Raw genomic sequence first — 14,422 nt, 5'->3', positions numbered from 1 at the left:
GTTCGGCGGCCCAGGGTTTGCTGGTTCGGATCCCGGGTGCGGACGTGGCACCACTTGGCAAGCCACACTGTGGTAGGCATCCCACGTATAAAGTAGAGGAAGATGGACACGGATGTTAGCTCAGGGCCAGTCTTCCTCAGCAGAAAGAGGAGAATTGGCTGCAGATGTTAGCTCAGGGCTGATCTTCCTCAAAAAAAATGGGGCTAATGGTCTAGTACTTCCCTTATAGCATTGCTGTGAGGATTGAAGATGTGTCTGTAAAAGCACCCCATACCGGAAGATGGTTTGGAACTTTGAGCCAGTAGTGCTGGGTAGCGGGAAGGATGTGTGAGTTCAGGACGCCTCTTCAAGATATGTCCCTACCATATAGACGGCATTTCAGTGGGAATGTCATCAAGAGCCAAAACTGAAAAACAGTCTACTTTTAAAATTAAAGTAATAATGAAATACCTTTCTGAAGTCATATAGAAAAAGCTGTCCACTTATTCCTAACAGAAAAAGATAGACATGTTGCCATTTCCCCAATCACAGCTTGGCCTCGCCCCTGCCAGGTTCAGTGTTGGCACAGCTTGGTTCAGGAAAGAGGTTGTGGCCTTATTTATTTGTGGAGGAAGTCTGGCCAGGAATCGAATCCAGACTCAGGGCTTGTTCCCCAGAGGTTGTTTACTGGCTCTAGTTTAATGAGGGAGTCACCGCAAGGTCCTACAACCTAGTAAGCACCGAGTGCTGTGCCTTGGCCATCAGCAGCCAGAATGATCTTTTGAAAATGTAAATCAAATCATTGCACGTCCCACCCACTCAGCCTGCCTTTCCAAACTCCTCCCTGCAGCCTCTGCATCTACACACAGGGTTGACCACGGTCCACTCTCAGCCCTCCCTTAGGGCTCCATCCACACCAGCTTCCTCTGTGCTCCTCGACTCAGACAGCCCTCTCCGAACCAAAGCCTTCACACCTCCTCTTCCCTCTGCCTGGAGACCCGCTACCTCTGCTAATTTCACTCTACTGTTTTACTCTAGAGCACCTGGCGCTTTTCCTCTGAAATGTTCCCATCACAGCTCTAGCTTTATATCCTGTTTTAATATCTGTTTTCTTCAATAGAACATAAGCTCCAAGAAGGTAGAAACTGAGTCTAACTTGCATATCACTGTATTCCCAGCATCTCGTATGGCACTTGGCAAATGATAGAAATTCAGCAGTTAGTGAGAGTAAATAAATAGCTAGTCTAAAAGTAAACTTATGTTCTCACCTCTGCCTCCCACCCTCACTCAGATCTGCTCCTCCTCCTGCATCACTTGATCCAAGCTCTTGTTTCCACCAGCGCAGCTGGTGTCCAAAGGCGGAAACCCAGAACACACTCTAGACTTCTCTCTCACCTTCATCTCTTTCATGGATTCTTCCAGTTGCTATTTAACTGTCTTCCTGCCTCAAGCCTCAGCCAGTTGCATCCATCAAAGCATCGGAAATGCAGGCCCGGACAGATGGCTGCCCTGTCTGGATCCCTTCCGTGACTTTCCAATATCTAGAGCGGTAGATGCACGACTTTGTGATTGCTCACTGTATCAGAAAAATTGTGTAGAGAACGCCCCCCCGTGTATGTGTTTGTTTATTTATAAAGTATGTCTATGTACTACTGTTGCAAAACATACATAAATAGAGAAAATTTAAAAGAGTGGGATGAAATAAATCTTACTTTTAAACAATTTTATTTGGTGAAACGAAAACCTTTTTATGTTCATTAAAGTATTAACATATTGCTATATCTCACTTGAAGTGTTTGAGAGTCCAGTTCTACACTTCAGGTACTGGCTTTCAAGGCTGCGGTAGCTGAAACAGGCGCTTCCCAGAGCGATGTCGGCCCGGTTCGGAGGAGCACTTGATCAGTTGCTGCGTGTTCTTGTCACTCGCGATGCTTGTTTCATTCAGTCCCGTGAACATACCAACTCCTCAAGGAATTCTTGTCTGACCTAGCCCCTCCCCCCTTCTTTTTTTTTTCTTTTTGTTCATTTTTTTTATTAATGTTATGATAGATTACAACCTTGTGAGATTTCAGTTGTACATTTTTGTTAGTCATGTTGTGGGTACACCTCTTCCCCCTTTGTGCCCTCCCCCCACCCCCCCTTTTCCCTGGTAACCACCGATCAGATCTCTTTATCAATATACTAACTTCCACCTATGAGTGGAGTCATATAGAGTTCGTCTTTCTCTGACTGGCTTATTTCGCTTAACATAATACCCTCGAGGTCCATCCACGTTGCTGCGAATGGGCCAATTTTGTCTTTTTTTATGGCTGAGTAGTATTCCATTGTGTATATATACCATATCTTCTTTATCCAATCATTAGTTTCTGGGCATGTAGGTTGGTTCCACGTCTTGGCTATTGTAAATAATGCTGCGATGAACATAGGGGTGCAAGGGACTCTTGGGATTTCTGATTTCAGGTTCTTAGGATAGATACCCAGTAATGGGATGGCTGGGTCATAGGGTATTTCTATTTTTAACTTTTTGAGAAATCTCCATACTGTTTTCCATAGTGGCTGTACCAGTTTGCATTCCCACCAACAGTGTATGAGACTTCCTTTTTCTCCACAACCTCTCCAACATTTGTCGCTCTTGGTTTTGGATGTTTTTGCCAATCTAACGGGTGTAAGGTGATATCTTAGTGTAGTTTTGATTTGCATTTCCCTGATGATTAGCGATGATGAACATCTTTTCATGTGTCTATTGGCCATATTTATATCTTCTTTTGAGAAATGGCTGTTCATGTCCTCTGCCCATTTTTTGATCGGGTTGTTTGTTTTTTTGTTGTTAAGCCGTGTGAGTTCTTTGTATATTATGGAGATTAACCCTTTGTCGGATAAGTGGCTTATAAATATTTTTTCCCAATTAGTGAGCTGTTTTTTTGTTTCAATCCTGTTTTCCCTTGCCTTAAAGAAGCTCTTTAGTCTGATGAAGTCCCATTTGTTTATTCTTTCTATTGTTTCCCTTAACTGAGGAGTTATAGTGTCCGAAAAGATTCTTTTGAAACTGATGTCAAAGAGTGTACTGCCTGTATTCTCTTCTAGAAGACTTATTGTTTCAGGCCTAATCTTTAGGTCTTTGATCCATTTTGAGTTTATTTTGGTGTGTGGTGAAAAAGAATGGTCAATTTTCAATCTTTTGCATGTGGCTGTCCAGTTTTCCCAGCAGCATTTGTTGAAGAGACTTTCTTTTCTCCATTGTAGGCCCTCTGCTCCTTTCTCGAAGATTAGCTGTCCATAGACGTGTGGTTTTATCTCTGGGCTTTCAATTCTGTTCCATTGATCTGTGGACCTGTTTTTGTACCAGTACCATGCTGTTTTGATCACTGTAGCTTTGTAGTATGTTTTGAAATCGGGGATTGTGATTCCGCCGGCTTTGTTTTTCTTGCTCAGGATTGCTTTAGCAATTCACGGTCTTTTCTTGCCCCATATGAATTTTAGGATTCTTTGTTCAATTTCTGTGAAGAATGTTCTTGGGATTCTGATTGGGATAGCATTGAATCTGTAGATTGCTTTAGGTAGTATGGACATTTTAACTATGTTTATTCTTCCAATCCATGTGCATGGAATGTCTTTCCATCTCTTTATGTCGTCGTCAATTTCTTTCAAGAAAGTCTTGTAGTTTTCATTGTATAGATCCTTCACTTCCTTGGTTAAGTTTATCCCAAGGTATTCCCTCCCCCCTTCTTTGCTGTCTCGTGTGTGCACGTGTGAGTCTGTGTACGCTGTTACACTTAACTCCACTGTGCTCTACTTGGTTTGCTCACATATCTGACTTCCTCAGGAGACTGTGCGCATCCTTACCCTAGGAAAAATAGAAGTTCTCCGATTCCCTTAGGGAAAGGAAGGAAAGCCCACCTTAGTGAATAGTCAGAACACCTTGATGCGTCGTAAGGACTAAAGAGCAACATAAAATGTAACCAGAAATCCCTCATATCATGAACACCATGGACTAATAGCTGCTCCTTAATGAGTTAACCAGTGTGTGTGCGCCTTCCTCATTTAGAAGGAAGGAGCCGCCTTCTTTGTTGTCTTTGGGATGATGATGAATTCAGCTGTTTCTTCCTGATCTGAAAGTGCACACGGGCGATGGAAAGCATGGTCTCCGATTAGATTTGATAGCTGGGATAGGCGTGTCCTTCGTGTTTTGAAGTTATTTGTCAAAATGTATCCTGCCTTCTAAAATGGTCCTTGGGACTTTCTCATTAACCTTACTTTGAAGAATGTGATTATTTTCATGGTAGAAACGTTCAAGAACATTTCTTCTGCCTAATATTGTTTAAGCATTTGTTGAGTCTAGGAACAAAGCCCAGCTGTACTTAAGGAGAGAATTACAACTGAGTGAAATATACACTGTGTTTAGAAGAGAGGGTACGTTTTAAAGAAACAACAGAGAAAGCTGCAAATGTTAAGTTTACCCAGCCTGCTGTTTGCTTGCCTTATTTTAATTGTGGGTTTCAGTGTCACATTGTCAATGGCTGGTGTCTTCAAAAGACATTTCACTTTTATTCTCTGGGACCCCTGGCTCCCCAGTGAGAAGTGCTGTGGCTGAAGGTCCACGTGTAGACCTACAGGGAAACCACTGTGATTTTAGGAGGGAGCAGTGGCTTCATAGTGACCCCTCACTCACAGCTGCCTCCACTTGGCCAGGTCATCTTGCTGTCAGGGACCTGTGCCTCACCTGGAAAATGGGTTCTTCCTACGTGAAGAAGGTCCCATGAATTAATAACTGGGTCACCAGGGCTGCTACAAAGCACTGTCTAAATGCTGTGCATTGTTTTCAAGCCACTGCTCCTGATGGGTGGCTAGGTTAGTATTGTTTTGAAGGTTAGAATCCAGATACCAGCTCATCTATTCTGCAGCTGTTGTTTATCCTCCAGTTTCCGGGATAGTCAAGCACGGAGTCTTTTAAAAATGGATCTTACACTGCTTTACGTTTTGGTGTGTAATAACTAAGCCACTGCTGAGTTAGTCTCTGTTTGCTGACAGGGGTACAGGTAGTGGACCAAAGAACATCATAGCTCTTGGAACCAACGGCTTTTAATATGGAATCTCCTATCAGCTCCTCTCTGCACCCACCGCATTCCGTTGATGGAAACCTTTTTACAACCTCCACCAAAGGCTTGTTCAGGTTCTCAGCTCCCTGAGCAGTCCATTTCATTTCTCGTACGCTTTTTAAATTTTACTTATTTTAGGGGCCGACCCCGTGGCCGATTGATTAAGTTCTCGCTCTCCACTTCAGCCCAGGGTTTCACCAGTTCAGATCCTGGGTGTGGACATGGCACCGCTCGTCAGGGCACGTTTAGGTGGCGTCCCACATGCCACAACTAGAAGGACCCACAGCTAAAATATACAAGTATGTGCAGGGGGGATTCAGGGAGAAAAAGCATTTTTTAAAAAAAAGATGAAAAAAATTTCATTTATTTTTTAATTAGAATAGTACATTTATATGGTATAGGGTTCAAAAGATACAAAAGAAGCGTCACCCCTGCCTTCCAGCTCTTGGGACACTCAGTACTACCGTTTCTTGGGTATCCTTTCAGGTTGATTTTATGTATCCCGGTATTCTCCCACCACCACCTTTCTTATGTAGAAATGGTAGCATCTATACTATGCATATTATTCTGTGCCTTGTTAGAGTCACCTTAGTAGTGTATATTAGAGAAAGTTCCATTGTAAGTAGAGAGTACAGATAGATGTTTCTAGAATTGATGTGAAGCTATAATCTAGTATATCTCCTAGTGACCTAGCCCAGCCACTCCCAAATGATAAACATTTACCCCCAACTCCCGGCCTGATCTCTTGGCCAGGTGTCTCACAGGTCCCCCTGTATCATCACCACCCAAATCAAACTCAGGATCTTAACACCTGCCCTCCCCTACCCAAGCCAGGCCTTTCCTGCTGTTCCCACATTCCACCCATGTCGCTGTTATCTCGGGTTGCACAAACCAGAAACCATGGCATCATCCTTGACACTTACCTCTCCTCACTCCCAGGGCCGGGCCATCACCAAGCCAGCCAGTTTTACCTCCTAAACTTGTCTCACATCAGCCGACTTTCCTTCACGTCCGCCCCTCCCTCCCTAGTCCAGGCCTCCTTCGTCTCTCTCCTGGATGACTTATAGCTTCCTGCCTGTCGTTTACACCTCCACTCTCTCCTTCCTCCAGTCTGTTCTCCACGGAGAATGATCTTTTAAAATCACAAACCTCATCCTGTTACTTCCATGCTTGATGCCTTTTGACTTCTTCCTAGTGCTCTTAGGATAAAGGTCAAACTGATAATTATGCCCTACAAGACCCCACATGGACGGGCCTCAGAGGGCCTCGCCAGGCCTGTTTTCACTGTGTCCAGTCCAGCCATAGGAACCAAACTTGCCCAGCTTCCTCTGCCAGAGTCTTCTCTTACTCTTCCTCTGTTGGGATGCTATTCTTCTTTCACTGTCTTTGACTCATCTTTCAGATCTCAGGCTCCCCTTCCTCAAGCCTTCACTGTCCCCCTAGACTAGATCGGGTCCCCGGTTAAGGCTGACACCACCATCTTTTCCTTCATTGTTCTTATTAGGGTTGTAATTTCCATTTATGGAGATTAAATTAGATTAACATTTCTTAAAAATAAAGTCTTGTTTTGATGTGAGATAGTTCCTGGCACATTAAAGTATTTCATGAACTATGAAAAATCCTAGAATAAAAAGTAGTAACTTTATAATTCATGCTCATAAATGAAGTTAAGCTATGGAGGATGACATCCATGTTTATGAGTGAGGGACAACTGAGGGAATGGAATGTCTCCCTTAAGGAGCCCTAGTAATCCTGATCTAGACCATTCTTCAATTCAACAGAAGGATTCTGTGCCAGACCAACACTGGAACACGGGGCATAAGGACTGCAGAAAATCATAAAACCCAGACAGTCCCTGCCCTCAGGCAGCTCGCAGTATTTTATATTAAAAACCCAAGGTCACATAAATCTGTCTTCTGTGGTTTTTTCAGGTAACTCCAGGCATTTTAGACAGCCTTCTGCAGACTGGGTGATGGGAGCAACACTTTCTTTTGATCTAAGGAGAGAAAATTTTCTCCATGCTTTCTTCTCATCATTCTTAGTTCTTCTATCAAGGCATGTCTTTAGAAATACCCTTGCTGAAAGAGAGAGAGATCATCTGAAAGAATTCAGGCCAAGTGTTTCGCATTCCTTGTTGTTGAACAGAAACTTGTGTGGTGTCTACTCACCAGGAGCTGTCTTTGTCTCTCCCTTATCTGCAGGAAACCTGTAGGAAGTGTCAGGGACTGTGGAAAGAACACAATGGCCTTACCTGTGAAGAGCTGGCTGAAAAAGATGACATCAAGTACCGAACATCTATGTGAGTAACTTTGATTCCCACCCCACTCCCACCCCCCCCCCATTAACCTGCCTTTTTGGCAGAGGGAGCGGTGAGTACTGTGGGAAGAACAAGCTCTCACGCCACCCAATCTAGAGTGGTCTCAAGGAAGAGACTCTGTTTCCTTGTCTCTGCAGCCTCATAGAGCTATTCCCGGGGTCAGATGTAGCATAGTAAGTACCTGGCACATATGAATTCAATAAATGTTGGTTGCTGTTCTCCTTATTATCTAAGTAAATAAGCAAGTAACACATTTTAATTAGATTAGATTTCATTAGTTTTGCTTATATCTGTGTTTCCTTTAGGATACTGGTGGCCTGAGGCATTAAATGGAATTACAACCTCTAGAATGCAAAATAATGTAATCAGTAAGCAGAAGAAGAACCATTACTGTATAGCACTCCCTATGTGGCTGAGCACTTTACGAATATAAACTTATTGTATGCATTGCCTTAAGTTAATACGGCAGTCTGTTTCTCTCCCATATAAGGGTCCAGCCTTGCCAGGCACATGGGGCAGATCTGTCCGGTGAAGTCGTGCAGAGACCAGGTTCCTGTATCTTGTTGCTTCACCATTCCCTAGGGCGGTGGTCTCATCTGCATGATTGTGATTGGATTGCAGCCACATGTACACTCCATCTGATAGGAAAGGAGAAAGAGACAAGTTGCTAGGCAGGTAGCCTTTCTTTAAGTTGTAAGTGATGCAGAAATTCTATGTATTACTTCTGCTCGTATCCTTTTGGTCTAGACTGAGTCATATGGCCACAACCTGGCTCTAAGACAGGCATCATTTGTAGTCTCTAGGGGGTGACTTTATGTCCAGCTTAAATTTGAAGGGTAAGGAGTGAGTTTTGTTACTAAGAAAATGTAGTGAGAAATGGCTATTTGGGGCAGTCAGCAGTCTCCAAGCTCCACACAGTCAGGTACCATTATCCTCATTTACAAATGACACGACTGAGGCCCAGAGAGCCCAGGTAATTTGCCCATAGTCACACAGGTAGTAAGTGGCATAGCAGGGACTTGAACCTAGGCAAACGGCTTTCTGACTGTGCTCTTTACCACAAGTTTGATAGGCAGAATAATGGCCTCCAAAGATGTCCATGCCCTTATCTCTGTAACCTGTGAATATGTTAGCTTACATGGCTAAAGGACTTTCCAGATGTGCATAAGGTTATGAACCTTGAGATCGGAAGATTCAGATAAACTCAGTCTAATCACGTGACTCTTCAAAGCCGAGAGCCTTTCTCTGGTCACATGGAGATGCAGTGATGGACAGAGAGTCAGAGAGACATGAGATGGACTCGACCTCCTGTTGCTGGCTTTGAAGATAAGAGGAAGGCCATGACCAAGGAATGCGACAGCCTCTAGAAGCAGGGAACCCCCTTCAGCTTGCAGCCACCAAGAAAACGGAGACCTTGGTCCTACAACCTCAAGGAACTGAATTCTGCTGACAGCCCAAACAGCCCACAGATTCTCTGCTCAAGCCTCCAGTAGGTAATGCGGCCTGCCACCACCTTGATTTTAGTCTCATAGACCCATGCTGGGCTTCTTACCTACAGAACTATAAATAGTAAATTTGTCTTATATTAAGCTACTACATTTGTGGTAATTTGTTGCAGCAGCAATAGAAAACTCATACAGATTTTGGTACCAGAAATGCAGTGCTGCTGTAACAAATACCTAAAAATGTGGAAGTGAGTTTGGAATTGGGCACTGGGTGGAGAGTGGAAGAATTTTGAGAAGCATGAAAGAAAAAAAACCTGGATTGCCTTCAACAGACTGTTAGTAGAAATATGGACATGAGAAACTCCACCACTGAGGGCTCAGAAGTAAGTGAAGAACGTTATGGGCAAAACCTAAATTGCCTTAGAGAATACTTAAATCACCATGAACAGACTGTTAGTAGAAATATGGGCATTAAAGGCACTGCTGGCGAGAACTCAGAAGGAAATGAGGAACATGTTATTGAAAACTGGAGGAAAGGGAATCTTTGTTATCTGGGAGCAGACAGCTCAGCTAAGTTGTGTCCTGCAGTTATGCAGAAAGCAGAACTTGTAAATGATGAAACTGGACATTTAACTGAGGAGATTTCCAGGCAAAGTATTGAAGAGTGGAAAATGTAAGTGGAAAGTGATAGATAGAAGGAAGAAGAATCAACAAAAAAGGAACAGGACTTGATTGTTTCTGAAATTCTTATCCTATCCAGACGGTAGAAGATCCTAAAATTAAGACTTACTGTCAAGAAAAGCACGCTCTAGAGAAAAGCCAAGGATGTGTTCACAGTATTCAGTCATACAAAGACTCTTTGAAGAAACTGAGGGAGTGACTCACAGACCCCCTCAATCTAACCAGGGATTCTCTGGGAAACTTGGATGTTATCCCTCAGCTGGCTCAGCAGAAGTCAAAAATAGAGATGGGATTATCTAGGAAATACCTGTGAATGAGCTTCATGGATAATGGAGTGAATCCCTGTGACATACACGGAAAACCCACAAGGTTCTTGAGAATTTTATATCAACAGAAACACTGCAAGCTTGGACTGAAAGAGACAGAGAGAACGAAATGAAAGAAGTCTGTCAGAACCCCCAAATTCTACAAGCAGGAAACAAGCTGATTAAAAACTATTTAGCTGCAAACATATGCCACCTTTCTTGAAAAAAGAAGGATTACGCAGAGAGTGGAGCCGTGAGCCAAGAGGGCAGAGCCTCAAGCCTCAGAGGATTATTCTCAGATCTAAAGTATAAGGGAGTTTGCCTGGCTGGATTTCTAAATTGATTGGGAATGGTGACTTCCTTCTTCCTTCCATTTTCTCCCTTTTTAAACCAGAGGATCTCTAGCTGTTGTCCTATCCCTGTTCCTTTGTCCTATTTTAGGAACAGATAGTTTGTTTCTTTAGTTTCTCAGGACCACAAATGAAGAAGCAGCGTGTCCCAGAGTGGATCATATCCAGAGTCTTACCTATACCTGATTTAGATGATAAGATTTGGCACTATTGAGCTGAGATTTAGATGAGATTGGGACTTTGAGTTGATACTACAGTGGATGAGATCTTTGGGGTCCATGGTTTGAGATAGCTGTAGTTTGTGTGTGGGATCGATACAAATCTTTGGAAACCAGAGGGCAGACTGGTAGGCAGAAGGATGTCCTCCAAAGATATCCATTCCCTGATCCCCAGAACCTGTGAATATCTTTACCTTACATGGCAAAGGGACTTTGTGGGTGTGATTAAGGTTATGGCAACAGTAGAAAACTAACACAGCAATGTGGTATATGTTGGTTCCAAAACCCAGAAAGGCCTCCCGAATGTCTGACTTGTTCTTCGTGGTCAGGGATACACGATACAGCAACATGGGCTTAATTTCAAAAGGAGTAGCCTGCTAGACACACCTGACCTCCAGACCACCCAAACTTCATAGAAAGTACAGATCTCTCTCTTTTCAAGGGAGTTGTCTCCCACTTTCTGGCATGCATACTCCATATTAATGTATCCTAGAGTACCTGCTACTTCCTGTTCACCAGGTTCTATCTGCTGCGTGTCATCTGAATATTAGTCCAGTGTGTTGTACTGTTGGATGACAGATGATCAAGGTCCTTGCCAACTGCTTCTGGTATTCTCTGCTTATTGGATAGAGAATAAAAGCATTTTCCAGATCAATAGGTACGTACCAGTTGCCAGAGGCTATGTTTATTTGCTCTGGTAAGAAATGACATCTGGAGGAGCAGCTCTAATTAGGGTGAACACCTGATTAGGCTTATAGTAATGCACTGTTTTCCAAGACCCATTTTTCTGTACAGGCCAAACAGAGAAGTAAAAGGAGATGCGGTTGGGAGTCAACACCCCTGCATCTTTGAAGTCTTCAGTGGTGGCACCAATCTCAAAGGTGCCCACGAGACTCTGGTATCACTCTTTGTAGGGAAGGGGTACTTCAGGGGCTTTCACTTTGTTTCCCTGCCATATAGCCCTTACGCTGTGTACCGGAGAGCCAAGGAATCCTGCTCATTGCTGGGGTCAAAAGTAAGAAACAGCACAATCCACACAGGGAATTATAAGCAGGTTATTGTTGCTGAATAGTAAAATACAGCATAATCTGTGGTGTGAGATGAGGCGGGTGATCCAACAAAAACTTGGACGAGATTGTTCATAGCAGTGCTGTTTACAGTAGCCAGAGGGTGGAAGCAGCCCAGATGTCCATCAACTGATGAATGGCAAACAAAATGCAGTCTGTCCATTGAGTAGAATATTACGCAGCCATAGAAAGGGAATGAAGATACTTGCTGCAACATGGATGAACGTGAAAACCTGCTAAGTGAAAGAAGCCAATCACAAAAGGCCACTTCTTGTATGACTTCATTTGTATGAAGCACCCATAGGCGTGTGGCCGTTTGCCTGTGTACAGAACAAACAGATCCATTAGAGACAGAACACACATTCGCAGTTGCAGGGGAGGGGGGCGTGGGGATGACTGCCTAATAGCTATAGAATTTCCTTTAGGGATGATGAAAATGTTCTGGAACTAGATAGTGGTGATGGTTATACAACATTGGGAATATACTCAAAGCCTCTGAATTGGACACTTTAAAATGATTTAAATGGTAATTTTTTGTCCATTTTACCACAGTAGGAAAAAATGCATACGCAAAGGAAAACTGTTTAAGGTTTTGGATAGTATATGCCACAAGAAATGAAGACAGCTCCCAAAGAGGCATTCCTAACATATTTAAATAGTGGTGGGAACAAATAAGTGGAATCATAGGATCTCGATCGGTTATAGAGGAGAGGGCAGTGCGCCTTCCTGTTTAAACACAAGGCCAGCAGACGCAGCTGCAGCTCAGGCTTCTCTTCCTGTGCTGCCCAGGGCCATATCCTGTGGGGCTGTTTGTTTCCTGCCTAGTTTAGAATCTAGTTGCCAAATCACCCTCCTCCCAAAAGAATGAACTATGATTTCTCCCCAAGCCCATTTTGTGCTTCTGTGTTATTGGATACGTGGTCCCCACATCCCGTAGTAGCAATCCTTTTTTTGGTACAGGGCCATTGTGGCCCTAGCTAGTACTGTTCTTGTGAATGCAGAAGCAAAGGGCTTGAATAGATATTCATGCAGTGTTGAATAGCTGTTTGAACATTATAGCAATGTTGAGTTGTATGCGTTCTTTATATATTCCTCTATCTGTTTATGAGTGCCTTTTCTCTCCTACCACACCCGTTATTATTTCACATTGGCAACTGACAGCTTGGTGGAACAGAGCAAGCAAATGCACCCTCTTCACAGGCCTTCAGAAAAGAACTGTGTAACCTTGGTTCTTTTCAGCCATTTCTTTCCCACACTACAGCATAAGCAGCTGCCCAGGGAAAAAGTCAGCCAGCCCCAGGCAACCAGACTGCCATGGCTTAAAGCCACACCTCAGTCTTGAAGGTGCTCTTACACAGAAAGTTTGTGCTATACAAAATTGCAATTGTGTTTTGGTCACAGCTTTTCAAATTAGAAACTTTTTCATGAGAACCTTTGTGAGTCTTCCTGTGACGCGTTGAGAAGTATCTTCACAGTTGCTGAGTGACTGAAATCACGGGCATGTGTGCTATATTATTAAGTTGACAGTAAGAAATTCACTTCATTTCAACTTTGTCTCCTTGACGATGTTTCCTATTCAAAAAAACTTAGAACTCATTTGTTCTCTTGTAACCTGAGCTGGGTTTCAGTTCTTTTCAGGCCAGAGTTCTGCTTGCTTTCATTTTGGGCCATTCAAAAATGAAACCTAAATGAATAGCAGTCAGTTTCCTAATGCATTTTTCTATTTTTAAACACAGGAGCTGGCTGCTAAGGAGCATGCTCCAACAGTCTTCTAAGTATCAGTAATTAAAAACACTTGCCTGCCCCCAGACTCACCTGGCTACTCGTACTTAGCAGAAAACTTGGGAGCAGTGAGAGAAAGAAGGCTGCATTTTCTCAGCCTTAGGAGAGAGTCAGTCTGCAGATCAGAACTCCTCCCCACACTATTAGAGTCTTTATGTTGAAGCAGTCCCCTGGTCACCACTCTGAGTTCCAACTTGGAAGGAAGAGAAGTCCTCAGAGCAGTGGGCTAAGTCCCAGCCTCAGGGCTGTCCACCCTTTGGGTCCTTCATGCTCTTCCCTCATCTCGGTAGGCAGACCTTCTGACTGCCAGCCATCAAGACCATATTTTTTCATTCCAGCTGGGTACTGCAGCACAGTCTCTGCCCTCTACCTTCATGGAGCTCAGCTTAGTAGAGGAAGACAGACACATACACAGGTATAGGCCAGGATGGCACGTGTTATTTTAGAGTTATGAACAGAGAATCATGGAAGTAACTAATTCAGCAGTGCCAGCTCTTGACGAAGAGCCAAGACCTCGTTTTCACTCTAGTCATCTGCCCCTCCATATCAGTTAAAGTGCTCCTGGAAACAAGCAGTTTTCCTACAAGCTTTCTGTTGGCCAGGATTGAGTCATACACATGCCCATCCCTAGCTGCAAGGGAGTCTAGGAATGTGGAATTGTGACATAGAGGAGGCTCTGCCAGATGCTGTCATGGGAACTGGGCTCTGCCAACAGGAAGAAGTCATAGACTAGCTATTGGATCATCCCCAACTGTGTCTACCCTACCCCCATGCCCAGTATTTAAAAATCCAAGGTGTGTATGTAACTAAAGTGCAGGCTCACTAGCTCTCCATTATCCAGCTTTGTATCATAAATAAGTAAATAAAGAAAAGACATGATATAGGAAGACCTTGAGCTTTTTCTGTCCACTTTAAGCCTACAGGAACTCCTGTGACAAATAGAATAGTCATTTTCTAAATGCTGAGTGCCAGGCACTGAGCCAGAGTACTTTATATCTTATCTGTAATCTCAAAACACTGTGAGAAAGTTGGGTTTTCCTAATTTAAAAATGAAGGAACTGAGTCTCCAAGCAGTTGAGTAATTTACCCAAGGTCATACAACTGATGAACTGAACCCAGTCCTCAGGCTCCAAGCGTAGGCTCTTTTCACTCTTTGAATGTCACCAGAAGGGCTAGGCAGTC

At 43.5% G+C, this 14,422-nt stretch overlaps 1 protein-coding gene and 1 long non-coding RNA gene across 3 annotated transcripts in view; one reads left to right on the top strand and one right to left on the bottom strand.

Annotated features, from left to right (window-relative positions):
- RNF216 (ring finger protein 216) overlaps positions 1-14,422 on the top strand; it is a 153,250-nt gene that overhangs the window by 120,146 nt on the left and 18,682 nt on the right. For both annotated transcript variants that reach the window (XM_023655206.2, XM_023655205.2), the window contains exon 14: positions 7,277-7,374. In XM_023655206.2, the coding sequence (XP_023510974.2) occupies positions 7,277-7,374 (98 nt within the window). The remainder of the gene's footprint in view (positions 1-7,276; positions 7,375-14,422) is intronic.
- Positions 6,923-13,891, bottom strand: LOC138917056 (uncharacterized). The gene is made up of 4 exons (XR_011424461.1): positions 13,274-13,891; positions 10,890-11,006; positions 7,244-8,030; positions 6,923-7,153 (listed from the first exon to the last, which is right to left on the bottom strand). It is a non-coding gene; the product is annotated as an uncharacterized lncRNA (long non-coding RNA).

Source organism: Equus caballus, chromosome 13 (genome assembly GCF_041296265.1).
Source record: "Equus caballus isolate H_3958 breed thoroughbred chromosome 13, TB-T2T, whole genome shotgun sequence".
NCBI classification, from domain to species: domain Eukaryota; kingdom Metazoa; phylum Chordata; class Mammalia; order Perissodactyla; family Equidae; genus Equus; species Equus caballus.
Note: the sequence above shows the minus strand (reverse complement) of the source record. Positions and strands in the feature narration are given on the sequence as shown.